Consider the following 12,852-nt stretch of genomic DNA (forward strand, 5'->3'; position numbering starts at 1 on the left):
AAAGACCAGGAGGAATCTGACTTTAATCATTCACATAATTACACATCATTTATATCTGCTGCCAACCAGCAACACGGCTTAATGAGGGACGGACAGCTAGAGCCTAGCTGATAATGTCTAAAGGCACATCATCAGCTCTCTGAAGGACTTCCTCACTGCAAATTACTAATACTATTTATACCCTGCTGATGTTAATGATGTATATCAAAATATAAAATGCATTTGATGCTCGGTTTGCTGGTAACTACTCATATAAACTGGTGACATTTTGTAGCATGGTAACAAAACAAAGGAATCCCCCTTCTCTGTTCCTGGTAGATGTCCCTTTCCTACCTTTAAACACCCCTGCCTGCCTCCCTGCCTCTCTCCCTGCTTCTCTCCCTGCCTGCCTCCCTGCCTCTCTCCCTGCTTCTCTTCCTGCCTGCCTCCGTGCCTCGCTCCCTGCCTATCTCCCTGCCTGCCTGCCTCTCTCTCCCTCCCTGTCTCTCTACCTGCCTGCCTCACTCCCTGCTTCTCTCCCTGCCTTCCTCCCTGCCTCTCTCCCTGCCTGTATCCCTCCCTCTCTCCCTGCCTCTCTACCTGCCTGCCTCCCTGCCTCACTCCCCGCCTCACTCCCTGCCTCTTTCCTTCCTCTCTCCTTCCTCTCTCCCTGCCTCCCTCTCTCTCTCCCTCCCTGCCTCACTCCCTGCTTCTCTCCCTGCCTTCCTCCCTGCCTGCCTCCCTGCCTCTCTCCCTGCCTCTCTCCCTGCCTGCATCCCTGCCTCTCTCCCTGCCTCTCTCTCTGCCTGCCTCCCTGCCTCACTCCCTGCTTCTCTCCCTGCCTCTTTCCTTCCTCTCTCCTTCCTCTCTCCTTCCTCTCTCCCTGCCTGCCTCCCTGCCTCACTCCCTGCTTCTCTCCCTGCCTCTTTCCTTCCTCTCTCCTTCCTCTCTCCTTCCTCTCTCACTGCCTGCCTCCCTGCCTCACTCCCTGCTTCTCTCCCTGCCTCTTTCCTTCCTCTCTCCTTCCTCTCTCCCTGCCTGCCTCCCTGCCTCACTCCCTGCCTCTTTCCTTCCTCTCTCCTTCCTCTCTCCTTCCCCTCTCCCTCCTCTCTCACTGTCTCCTTCTCTGCCTGGACTTATCTGATACACCCCCATCTCAATCTCCCAGCCCCCTCTGCATGGTGCTCCCTCGCCTGCCTGTCTGACTGGGTTCAGGCCTCAGCATCCACCTGATTGCTCAATCTATCTTTATCTGGTGTGTTGAAGCCTACGTCAGAGGGTAAATTGAATATACTAAGAGCTGTCTGTTGGTGTCTATATTTAATAAAGTACACTGATGAGGTGCTGATGTATTGCCCAGCAGTATTCACACTCTATTACAAGAAGATTACGCAGCTTGAGTAGGATCAGCCTGGCAACACAGTAAGTAGATTTCACAATTTAATGGCAAAGCAACACAAAAAAAGGGGGCTGTGGGGGAGGAGGGGTGTGGGGGAGGAGAGGGGGTGGGAGTGTGTAGGGAGCTCACACATACCAGAGGCGTGATATCTCCTAAACATCACTGCCTTGTTCCCCGCTAACAACTAAACATAAGCTACATAACCAATGGAGTCTGTATACTGAGCTAACAGGCTGGAATTGAATCAAGAAGATTTGATTGATAATCCCCAAAGACCATTAATAAATAAGAACAAGAACCAGGCCAATTCATTAGGCTGTTTGGGTGTAACTGCAAAGCAAAAATCTACAACTGCATTTGGTAAAAGACAATTGCCATTCTGGGTTTTGTCTAAAACTGAACAATTTTGAAAAATATCGTTATTCCATGAAATGTCTTACAAAATGTATAATACTAGGATATGGAGTGTGTTCTACATTCCTATTGAAACATGCAAAAAGACAATGAACCCAACCAGGTTTAGGTCTGTGGACTAGACACAAACCGCAAGAGGAGACCATCCAGCACTCAGTGAACCCACAGAATCACTCCACAGAATTCCCATCAGAAAACATTCCAACCCTGGAAACAGCAGGTGACAAACGTCTGCCTCTAACAACGAAACCCTCCTGCACAAGTGGCATGCATGGCAGATTCCACATGGTTCACACTGTTCCTGGATTAGGGGCTGGAGGTAGTTTTGGAGGGGTTGGGGGGGGTTCAGCAGTGCCCGCCCCCGCGACCATCACCACTCTAAAGGAGGGAAATATGTTAAGGAGACACAGAGGTCATAGCCATGTGGAGACCAGGCAGCCCAATTCTGATCTTTTTGTCACTGATCAGATCAGCTCTGAAAAAAATCTGACTTGAAAAGATCTGATGTGATTGGTCAAAAAAAACAATTAGTGGAAAAAAGAGAGAATTGGGCTGCATAAGTTCCTCCTAAACCACTTGGACACAGAGAAATGCAGCTTGGGGAAGGGGGGGGGGGGCACCTTAGGAGCAAGTCATCACTCATTGTCCCCAAACACTGGCCTTAATGACCGTGATCCAGCCCCAGTCCCCGTCAGCCCACCGCCATATTTGCCTACTCCCTCCCTCTACTGCTGCTGGCTATATCTGGAGCAGAGACGCTGGCATCCACAGCCTCATAATGATCACTAATTAATCAGTAACAGATTTAAAGTAAAGGCTGTCATTAGAGGACCGGGTCCTCAGAGCTGATAACAGCAAACTGGGCCAGGCATCTGCAACACCAACTTGCTTCCTGATAGGTCAACTCAGTCTACTGACAGTACACTGACTACAGTGTGAGATCTATTGACTAACAATTATTAAGTCTATCTACGCATTGTGTTAGTCAAATCCTGTGGTTGAGATCCTCAGTGTGGCTACAGTATAACTGTACAATTCTACTGTAGTATGTTAATTGAAGTGTATTTCTAGACCATACATTAGAGAGATAACCCACCAAATTGATATGGGATCTTGTGAGAGAATGATACCGTTCACGGAAGCTAATAGTACCGCTTTGCTGTTCCTCAATCACCCTCCAATTAGACTAGGTTAGCTCTACAATTACAGCACTTTTAAAACACTTTTTCAAATGTTAGCCGAGAAAAGGGGCAATGAAAAATCAATTGGGAGAACTTAAGTGCCAATCTTCTTGACGTGTAAATGGTTACCTTTGGACTTTGGTCATTGCCCATCTGTCAATGTCCTAATCAATGTGGCCCACTTCATAATGAACTGTTAATCTTTTTAATTCCATTGCCAAAGGCCAAAAAATCTATCAAAATGCAATCAGCAGTTTTCTCCCTCTCTTTTCCTCCCAGAGAGAGTGGATGGGGAGAAAAATATGGTTCTCTGTGCCCTGTGTCTGTGCTAGACTGCCCTGGGGTGCCATTGGTGCATGGAGTCTCGGTCAGCCAGTGAACCATCTCTGATCAGGTTCAGCCATGTACAACTCAATTATGCAGCCATTTCATGGCTGGTGTAGAGGGAATGACCTAATACAGAGCTCACCAAGGGGAAAACAGGGGAGCTTTGGAGTTACAGTTTCAGTCTCCCTTTTCATTCTAATTTGACGACTTTATGGCACATTTTGGGGTAGTCAAAAAATCATAAAGGTTGTACATTACATCATAGTACTGACACTGTGTTTTACTCATGATTTAAAAACAAAATGGATTTAGACTCTGTATTTGAAATGTGTAACTCCTGAATGCAATAAGTTGTTGTTGTTGTTGACTCCAGTAGTCAGGTAAATATAAACAATCGCTAAGAGATAAAAGTGGGTGTGAGTGCATGCGTGTGTGTGCATGTGTGTGTGTGCGTGTGTACACAGGCAGATCAGAATAATCTACTTAGGTTTAATCATCTCGCTGCAGCTTGTGCAGTACTCCAGTAGTACTATGCAAAGCCAAGCATTTCCACACATTTAGAAATGTCAGACAGTCTGCCTTCCAGTTGGGTTTTGGGTTAAACAATCATTATGGAGTCATTCAGAATGATGGGCTTGTTGTCAGACCAGACATGGCAAATCCAATTAAGATTAGTCAACTATCCACTGTACAATGCAGGTTACGATAATTGTATTAACGCAGCACTTAAAAGCTTTGACATACAAAGCACGGTAGTTAGCGCGCTGTATTTACTGTCCTGTATGTCAACACAGGGAGGCAAGGGCCCTGACAACCTTACAGTTGACAATAGAGTGTAGCCTACCGGTAATCAAACTGATTCAACTCATCCTCATGTACTTTTATAGTTATTCAATTTGAACAGAATTCTATAATATTATCTGTAATAATACTACACCCCTGTAGATTGCCAGAGGGGAACGGTAGTGTTTTCTCTGTATATTCTAGCCAGAGGTAGTGTACCTGGCTGGCTTGTTTGGGCCAGGTAGATGGAAGGGACTGTGCTATTGGGTCAGTGTGATCCAGTCCTGGGTAAGCTCCTTGGCTAAACTCTCCTCCTGCTGACAATGCACTGCTGACAATAGGCTGTACCGAACAGTTTGGATGAGAAAGGGCTAATCTCCTTAATAGATCTGTAGCTGACTACTACACCTCTTCTCTTCTGATAAATACTCGAACACCTGTCTGTCCAGGTACAGTACAGTTCTCACTACTACATGTCCTGCACGCAAGGTGAGAACCAGGAGAGGCCCAGCTTAAACTACAGCAGGGCATCTGCAGCTGCTGTCAACTCAGACACACGTCTGGTATGCTGATGAGAAGACGAGGGCACAGAGAGGCTGCATTACAGAGGCTGCATAACAGAGGCTGCATAACAGAGGCTACACTGAGGGACACAGTCATTTAGTGTGTTACCTCACAATATCTAGCATGCTATAATGTTCTAGAGTTATGAGGGTCAACCTCAAGATCAGCCAGAATCTGCTCTGGTTGCAAAAAGAGTCACTAAGCAATGTGTTGACTGTCAGAATCAGGAGAAAACTCTAGAAGGGAGCAGAATCTCTGCTGACATAGAATGTGGCATCCTTAATTCAACAGCATCTCATAACCTAACACCTTGTCTATCACACTGCCTATGGAGTAGAGAAACATGATTATGCTTATAAATAATTAAATTGAAGTGTGTGTGTGTGTGTGTGCGTGCGTGTGCGTGTGCGTGTGTGTGTGTGTGTGTGTGTGTGTGTGCGTGCGTGCACCCACTGGGAGCAAAGGGAGGGACATGGATTATAAAGGATAGGGGGATCATTAGGGTACCTAAGTGTTTTACTACTCTGAATGGAACTGACCAGGACTAATCGCGACGTCAGATTGTACTGGTCAAAATGAATGGCTGGTCCTGTATCTAAACTGCTATCATGTGTTGGTTTTAAAACTACACAGTATGTGATCATGAGGTAATGGTGTTATGCACTGAATGTAAACATGCTCTTTCCATGACCCAGTCTGACCAGGTGATCCCAGGTCAAAGCTATGATCCCTTATTGATGTCACCTGTTAAATCCACTTCAATCAGTGTAGATGAAGGGGAGGAGACAGGTCAAAGAAATCCTTGAGACAATTGAGACATGGATTGCGTATGTGTGCCACAATGGGCAGGACAAAAGATTGAAGTGCCTTTGAACGGGGTATGGTAGTATGTGACAGATGCACCGGTTTGATTGTGTCAAGAACTGCAATGCTGCTGGGTTTTTCACGCTCAACAGTTTCCCGTGTGTATCAAGAATGGTCCACCACCCAAAGGACACTCACACAACTTGACACAACTGTGGGAAGCATCGGAATCACCATGGGTCAGCATCCCTATGGAATGCTTTCGACACCTTGTAGAGTCCATGCCCTGACGAATTGAGGCTGTTCTGAATGCAAAAGGGGATGCAAGTCAATATTAGGAAGGTGCCCTTAATGTTTTGTACACTCAGTGTATATCGGTCTATGGTGTTCAGTTAGTGCAGTGGCTGTAGATGGGTGGGCATACCTGGGATATGCTTGGCCCAGCCAATGATGACCACCAGCTCCCGGTCAGCCAGGTCACACAGTGTGGTCAGGGCCTTGATGTCACTCTCAGGCATGGTGGGGTCAGGCATGGCGTAGATCTTCTCTGGCTCAGCCACCAGAAGGTGGGACACTATCTTTGTGACTGAGGAGGAAGCAGAGGTGGTCAAAACAATAGTCAAAGGTCACATTAGTGTGATGCACAAACAGGTACTGTACTCTTAGATACACACAGTACTTACATGGGAGAACACATAAGTACAATTATGACGTGTTCTACATTCAACATTATGTGAGATGGTGTTACTGGGACTGCTATCTCTAAGAACCCAGTCACTGTTTAATATCGGTCATCCACTCTGTGACCTGTCATAACTCAGCTGTGTCCAGAACAATGCCTGTCTGGCCTATATTCTCTAGTGCGTCTCTCCCATGGAAATACACCTATACAGACAACGGAGAGTCTGGTCTGAATAAAATGAATGCTTCAACTGAATGTGGACTGGGAGAAGGCTTTGGGGAGGGGTTGGGCAGTGGGGAGGGGTTGGGCAGTGGGGAGGGGTTGGGCTGTGGGGAGGGGTTGGGCATTGGGGAGGGGTTGGGCTGTGGGGAGGGGTTGGGCAGTGGGGAGGGGTTGGGCTGTGGGGAGGGGTTGGGCAGTGGGGAGGGGTTGGGCTGTGGGGAGGGGTTGGGCAGTGGGGAGGGGTTGGGCTGTGGGCAGGGGTTGGGCTGTGGGGAGGGGTTGGGCAGTGGGGAGGGGTTGGGCAGTGGGGAGGGGTTGGGCTGTGGGCAGGGGTTGGGCTGTGGGGAGGGGTTCGGCTGTGGGGAGGGGTTGGGCTGTGGGGAGGGGTTGGGCTGTGGGGAGGGGTTGGGCTGTGGGCAGGGGTTGGGCTGTGTGGAGGGGTTGGGCTGTGGGGAGGGGTTGGGCAGTGAGTTGACAAGGCTGTACTCACGGGGTTTTTTGGCAGGAGGGGGGAGGGTGAGGCCCAGGTATGCTGTGCTCTCTGCATCCATCCTCCTCTTGTACTTCTGTCGTCCCCCTCGCACACGGTCCAGACGCACACCTGACACATGACAAGAAGCAAGGAGACCTTTGAGTAGGAAATACAATTTCACCAATCTGACAAATAAAATGAATGAATCAATTCTACAACATAGAATGTTTATAATGAAAACACAACAATTATGAAACCATTTAACGCAGGGTAAAGAAGTCCCACAATTAGTAAATTGTTATTGGTAGAGAGTAACACTATAATAACAAACAAATATTCAAGTCTAATTGCCCCTCACACACTCAGATACCCTCTTCTCAGATTGTTTTACATGATCAGTATCAAAAGTATTCCTCTTGTTATATGAGGAAGCATGAAAACTAGAAACTTGACCAAGCTAAGGTGTGAGTGTCTGTCCAGAGGAAGGGCTCTGTTCTGTTGTCTGCATGGTCAAAGTACAGTACAGGGAGTGTCAGAGAGACTGCCGGCTGGCGCTGCGTTCCCATATGTGGTCCATGCCTGGCTGGTCTACTGTGACACTGCCGAGCCTGAAGGAGCTCTAAACATATGAATATTTAACGCAGGGTCAATGATCTCACAGACTGGCCCTCTAATTATTTGGCTTTTTGTGTGAGGCAGACGGAATACTAATGAGCAACCAGGCTGGTACCTGTGAGCTCAGCTGTCAACGGGCCTCTGCATCTAGCCATGTAGCTACTGTAGGAGGAGTGAATCCAAGGTGTGGTGTCGAGTCACATGACTTGATGTGGTGACTTGAGACCCGACTTGATAGAAAATGAAATAACTTGAGACTTGATTTGGACTTGGTACCTCAAGACTCGGGACTTGACTGACTTGAGATGGGTGACTTAAATATCTGGCCAGGTTTTGTAACGTTTTGTTACTCATTTTGTGGCATAGTGTCTTCATTGCTACAAAATGATCCAGAGGCAGTATTGCATTTGCAAACAAACGCTAGTGAAACGCACACTCAGCCCTCTGATTGGACCAGCAAACTGTCAGTCAACACAGGTTGGGTGAGCTAGTGCAGTGAGAAGGCTTTGGGGGGGTTACGAGTGTGTAGCTGAATGAGATATAAAATGTTATACATATTCTAATTGGCTACATATAGCCTACCGTTTGTATTTTATTATTTTTTAAATAAAAATAATAATATATATTTCACCTTTATTTAACCAGGTAGGCTAGTTGAGAACAAGTTCTCATTTACAACTGTGACCTGGCCAAGATAAAGCAAAGCAGTGCGACACAAACAACAACACAGAGTTACATATGGAATAAACAAGCGTACAGTCAATAACACAATAGAAAAAAAGAAAGTCTATATACAGTGTGTGCAAATGGCGTAAGGAGGTAAGGCAATAAATTGGCCATAATAGCGAAGTAATTACAATTTAGCAAATTAACACTGGAGTGATAGATGAGCAGATGGTGATGTGCAAGTAGAAATACTGGTGTGCAAAAGAGCAGAAAAGTAAATAAAACCAATATGGGGATGAGGTAGGTAGATTGGGTGGGCTATTTACAGATGGGCTATATTTCCACCTTTGCTTATTCGATCTGGTCACTAACAGGCCTACGGCAGAGCACCACATTTTTGTTTAGAAAACATCTAATCTGTGTTTAAGAACCCAACAGTTTTAGTCTTGACTGTTGACCAATGACCAGTCATCAGCATTGGCGCGCAGCGGCGGGTGCACATATCCAGATTAGTGACCTGAAAGCTCTTCTTCAATTTTCTCCGGTTTTGCCTGGCAAAAACACAGTAGCCAACCTATGTTAATATGATATTTTTCAAAACAATAGGCTACCTTGGGATTTCATTGATCATTTCCATAGTTCAGATAGGCCTAGATTGGGTGGGTATAATTACGTACCTCAGCGGTACTGCACATGTCTAAAGATGTAACATCACACGACCTTCACCATTTATGGGATGAAATTGCATGTGTGTCCGGGGGGAGGGGTCGATAGCTTTGAACCACGCCTTTTTGGGGGTCGCAGCGCAGAATGTTTGAAAATCACAGAGCAAATGTGAAATTGCAGGGAGAGAGGATTGCCATAAATTAACATGCAGCTTGTAACGGTTTTCTTCCAGAGGTGAAGGAGAGGACCAAAGTGCAGCGCGGCTAGTGTTAAACATGTTTAATAAAGAACAAGTGAAACACTACAAACAACAATACAAAATAACAAATGTGCAAAAACCGACACAGACCTATCTGGTGCAGACAATCACAGAGACAGGAAACAAACACCCACAAAATCCCAACACAAAACAAGCCTCCTATATATGATTCTCAATCAGGGACAACGATTACCATCTGCCTCTGATTGAGAACCATATTAGGCTGGACATAGAAACAGACAAACTAGACACACAACATAGAATTCCCACCCAGCTCACGTCCTGACCAACTAAACACATACAAAACAACAGAAAACAGGTCAGGAACGTGACAGAACCCCCCCCTCAAGGTGCGAACTCCGGGCGCACCCCTAAAACTCAAGGGGAGGGTCTGGGTGGGCATCTGTCCGCGGTGGCGGCTCCGGCGCAGGACGAGGACACCACTCCACCACTGTCTTTGTCCCCCTCCTTAGCGTCCTTTGAGTGGCGACCCTCGCCCACGACCTTGGCCTAAGAATCCTCCCCAAGGCCCCCACATGATTTAGGAGGTAGCTCAGGACAGAGAGGTAGCTCAGGACAGAGAGGTAGCTCAGGACAGAGAGGTAGCTCAGGACAGAGAGGTAGCTCAGGACAGAGAGGTAGCTCAGGACAGAGAGGTAGCTCAGGACAGAGGGGCAACTCCGGACTAATGGCAGCTCCGGACTGAGTGGCAGCTCCGGACTGAGTGGCAGCTCCGGACTGAGTGGCAGCTCCGGACTGAGTGGCAGCTCCGGACTGAGTGGCAGCTCCGGACTGAATGGCAGCTCATGACTGAATGGCAGCTCATGACTGTAGGGCAGCTCATGACTGGAGGGCAGCTCATGACTGGAGGGCAGCTCATGACTGGAGGGCAGCTCATGACTGGAGGGCAGCTCATGACTGGAGGGCAGCTCATGACTGGAGGGCAGCTCATGACTGTAGGGCAGCTCATGACTGTAGGGCAGCTCTGGCAGCTCCTGACTGGCTGGCGTCTCTGGCAGCTCCTGACTGGCTGGCGTCTCTGGCAGCTCCTGACTGGCTGGCGTCTCTGGCAGCTCCTGACTGGCTGGCGTCTCTGGCAGCTCCTGACTGGCTGGCGTCTCTGGCAGCTCCTGACTGGCTGGCGTCTCTGGCAGCTCCTGACTGGCTGGCGTCTCTGGCAGCTCCTGACTGGCTGGCGTCTCTGGCAGCTCCTGACTGACGGACGGCTCTAGCGGCTCCTGACTGACGGACGGCTCTAATGGCTCGGGACAGACGGGCGGCTCTAATGGCTCGTGGCAGACGGATGACTCAGATGGCGCTAGGCAGACAGATGGCTCAGATGGCGCTAGGCAGACGGATGGCTCAGACGGCGCTGGGCAGACGGATGGCTCAGATGGCGCTGGGCAGACGGATGGCTCAGACGGCGCTGGGCAGACGGATGGCTCAGACGGCGCTGGGCAGACGGATGACTCTGGCCGGCTGAGACGCACAATAGGCCTGATGCGTGGTGCCGGAACTGGAGGTACCGGGCTGAGGGCACGCACCTCAGGGCGAGTGCGGGGAGGAGGAACAGGGCTCTGGAGATGCACTGGAAGCCTGGTGCGTGGTGTAGGCACTGGTGGTACTGGTCTGGGGCGGGAAGGTGGCGCCGGATATACCGGACCGTGAAGGAGGACACGCGCTCTTGAGCACCGAGCCTCTCCAACCTTACCAGGTTGAATGGTCCCCGTAGCCCTGCCAGTGCGGCGAGGTGGAATAGCCCGCACTGGGCTAAGCACGCGTACTGGGGACACCGTGCGCTTTACCGCATAACACGGTGTCTGACCAGTACGACGCCCTCTCACTCCACGGTAAGCCCGGGGAGTTGGCTCAGGTATCCAACCCGGCTTCGCCACACTCCCCTTTAGCCCCCCCCCCCCCCCCCCCCAAGAAATTTTTGGGTGAGCCTCTCGGGTTTCCAGCCACTCTGCCTTGCAAGCGCCTCATAATGCCGCCTCTCCGCTTTTGATGCCTCCAGCTCCGCTTTGGGACGGCGACACTCCTCTGGCTCTGCCCAGGGTCCTTCTCCGTCCAGAATCTCCTCCCATGTCCATTCCTCCTTGTACCGCTGCTGCTGTTGCTGCTGCCCGTTGCCACGCTGCTTGGTCCGGGTTTGGTGGGTGTTTCTGTAACGGTTTTCTTCCAGGGGTGAAGGAGAGGACCAAAGTGCAGCGCGGCTAGTGTTAAACATGTTTAATAAAGAACAAGTGAAACACTACAAACAACAATACAAAATAACAAATGTGCAAAAACCGACACAGACCTATCTGGTGCAGACAATCACAGAGACAGGAAACAAACACCCACAAAATCCCAACACAAAACAAGCCTCCTATATATGATTCTCAATCAGGGACAACGATTACCATCTGCCTCTGATTGAGAACCATATTAGGCTGGACATAGAAACAGACAAACTAGACACACAACATAGAATTCCCACCCAGCTCACGTCCTGACCAACTAAACACATACAAAACAACAGAAAACAGGTCAGGAACGTGACACAGCTCCAAAAATTGTTTGGTGTTCTAGAATCTGAACCGTCTACTTTGCAAGCTCACCAGCAATGGGGCATCAAGCAACAATTTGTGACTGGACTTGACTTAACTTGCTCTTAGAATGCACGATTTCGATCCATTCCACTGTATTTGCTGCTCGACTTGAGACTTGGACCTTGTGACTTGAGACTTGCTTGTGACTTGGTCCAACCTCTGGAGTGAATCCACAACCCCATACATACACTGTCTGGCTGTGTACAGGAACAGTGCTATAGACACCCTGTGTTATTACACAGACAGATAGATAGAGGGTAGCTTTCCAATAAAACCTCCTTATTTCACCCCTCTTTCACGGGACAGGAGTGAGGCCTTATCACTCTCTGCCACTCATAGGGGACCAGGTCCTGCACTGATACTGTAAATGTCACCAACCTCATCATAACATCAGTTATTATCTCATTATTTGATAAGAATGTTTCCATTTGCATTGTCCTTTCTATTCTATTACTTTTCCACATAGTTAAAATATTTCATCTGTAGTGTTCTATTTATTTGATACAGCACGGTGTATGATGATTTGATTTAATAGTGTGCGAAACATTTATGTATATTGTGCAATACCCTATGCGGCCCCACAGGAACACTGTCCTTCACACAGCTGAGTGTGCCTGATGTATCTTAACCCTGTATAGCAAATACCTATCCATTTATTCATTATGTATAACCTAAACCCTCTAAACAAATGGATGCTAAACTAGATTTGAGAGCACCTCCGATCAGAGGTATTATCCAGTATGTATGGCCTAGCTGGTGGAGGAGAAGGAGGAGGAGAGGGAGGGGGAGGGGTTAATTTGTCAGCGCACCAAGTCCCCTCTGCTAAAATCACTTGCAGGGAGAGCACTTGCTTGATGATTTCATCACTTTATAACTGTAAAGATGGTGTCAGAGCTGGGCATTGTGTGGCCACTGCAAATGAGGCTAATACAATTTCCTCTCAGTCTGTACTCTCGTGGAGGATGGGTTTGGATGTCCCTATGTTCGCTGATTAGAGGTCGATACAGGGAACAGACAGTGGGGGTGTTTGGGGAGAAAAAAAGGAGATGACGTAGTATGTAAAGAATAGCCTTCATTCCATAGAAAGGGCTGAAACAATGGATTACGAAAACAGTAATTTTCAATTTCACCCCATCCACTGACAGAGCTGTACCCCCTTCTCCCCAAGCTAGACTGTATGCATGGGTGGCTGCAGCAAACAGTGTTATCTTGTAGGAGTAGAATA

At 48.3% G+C, this 12,852-nt stretch overlaps 1 protein-coding gene across 2 annotated transcripts in view; it reads right to left on the reverse strand.

Annotated features, from left to right (window-relative positions):
- The window catches only part of LOC120023663 (steroid hormone receptor ERR2-like), a 57,804-nt gene that overhangs the window by 15,525 nt on the left and 29,427 nt on the right, over positions 1-12,852 (reverse strand). For both annotated transcript variants that reach the window (XM_038967715.1, XM_038967716.1), the window contains 2 exons: positions 6,846-6,956; positions 5,876-6,037 (listed from right to left, as the gene is read on the reverse strand). In XM_038967715.1, the coding sequence (XP_038823643.1) occupies positions 5,876-6,037; positions 6,846-6,956 (273 nt within the window). The remainder of the gene's footprint in view (positions 1-5,875; positions 6,038-6,845; positions 6,957-12,852) is intronic.

The sequence above is a fragment of the Salvelinus namaycush genome, chromosome 28, assembly GCF_016432855.1.
Source record: "Salvelinus namaycush isolate Seneca chromosome 28, SaNama_1.0, whole genome shotgun sequence".
NCBI classification, from domain to species: Eukaryota; Metazoa; Chordata; class Actinopteri; order Salmoniformes; family Salmonidae; genus Salvelinus; species Salvelinus namaycush.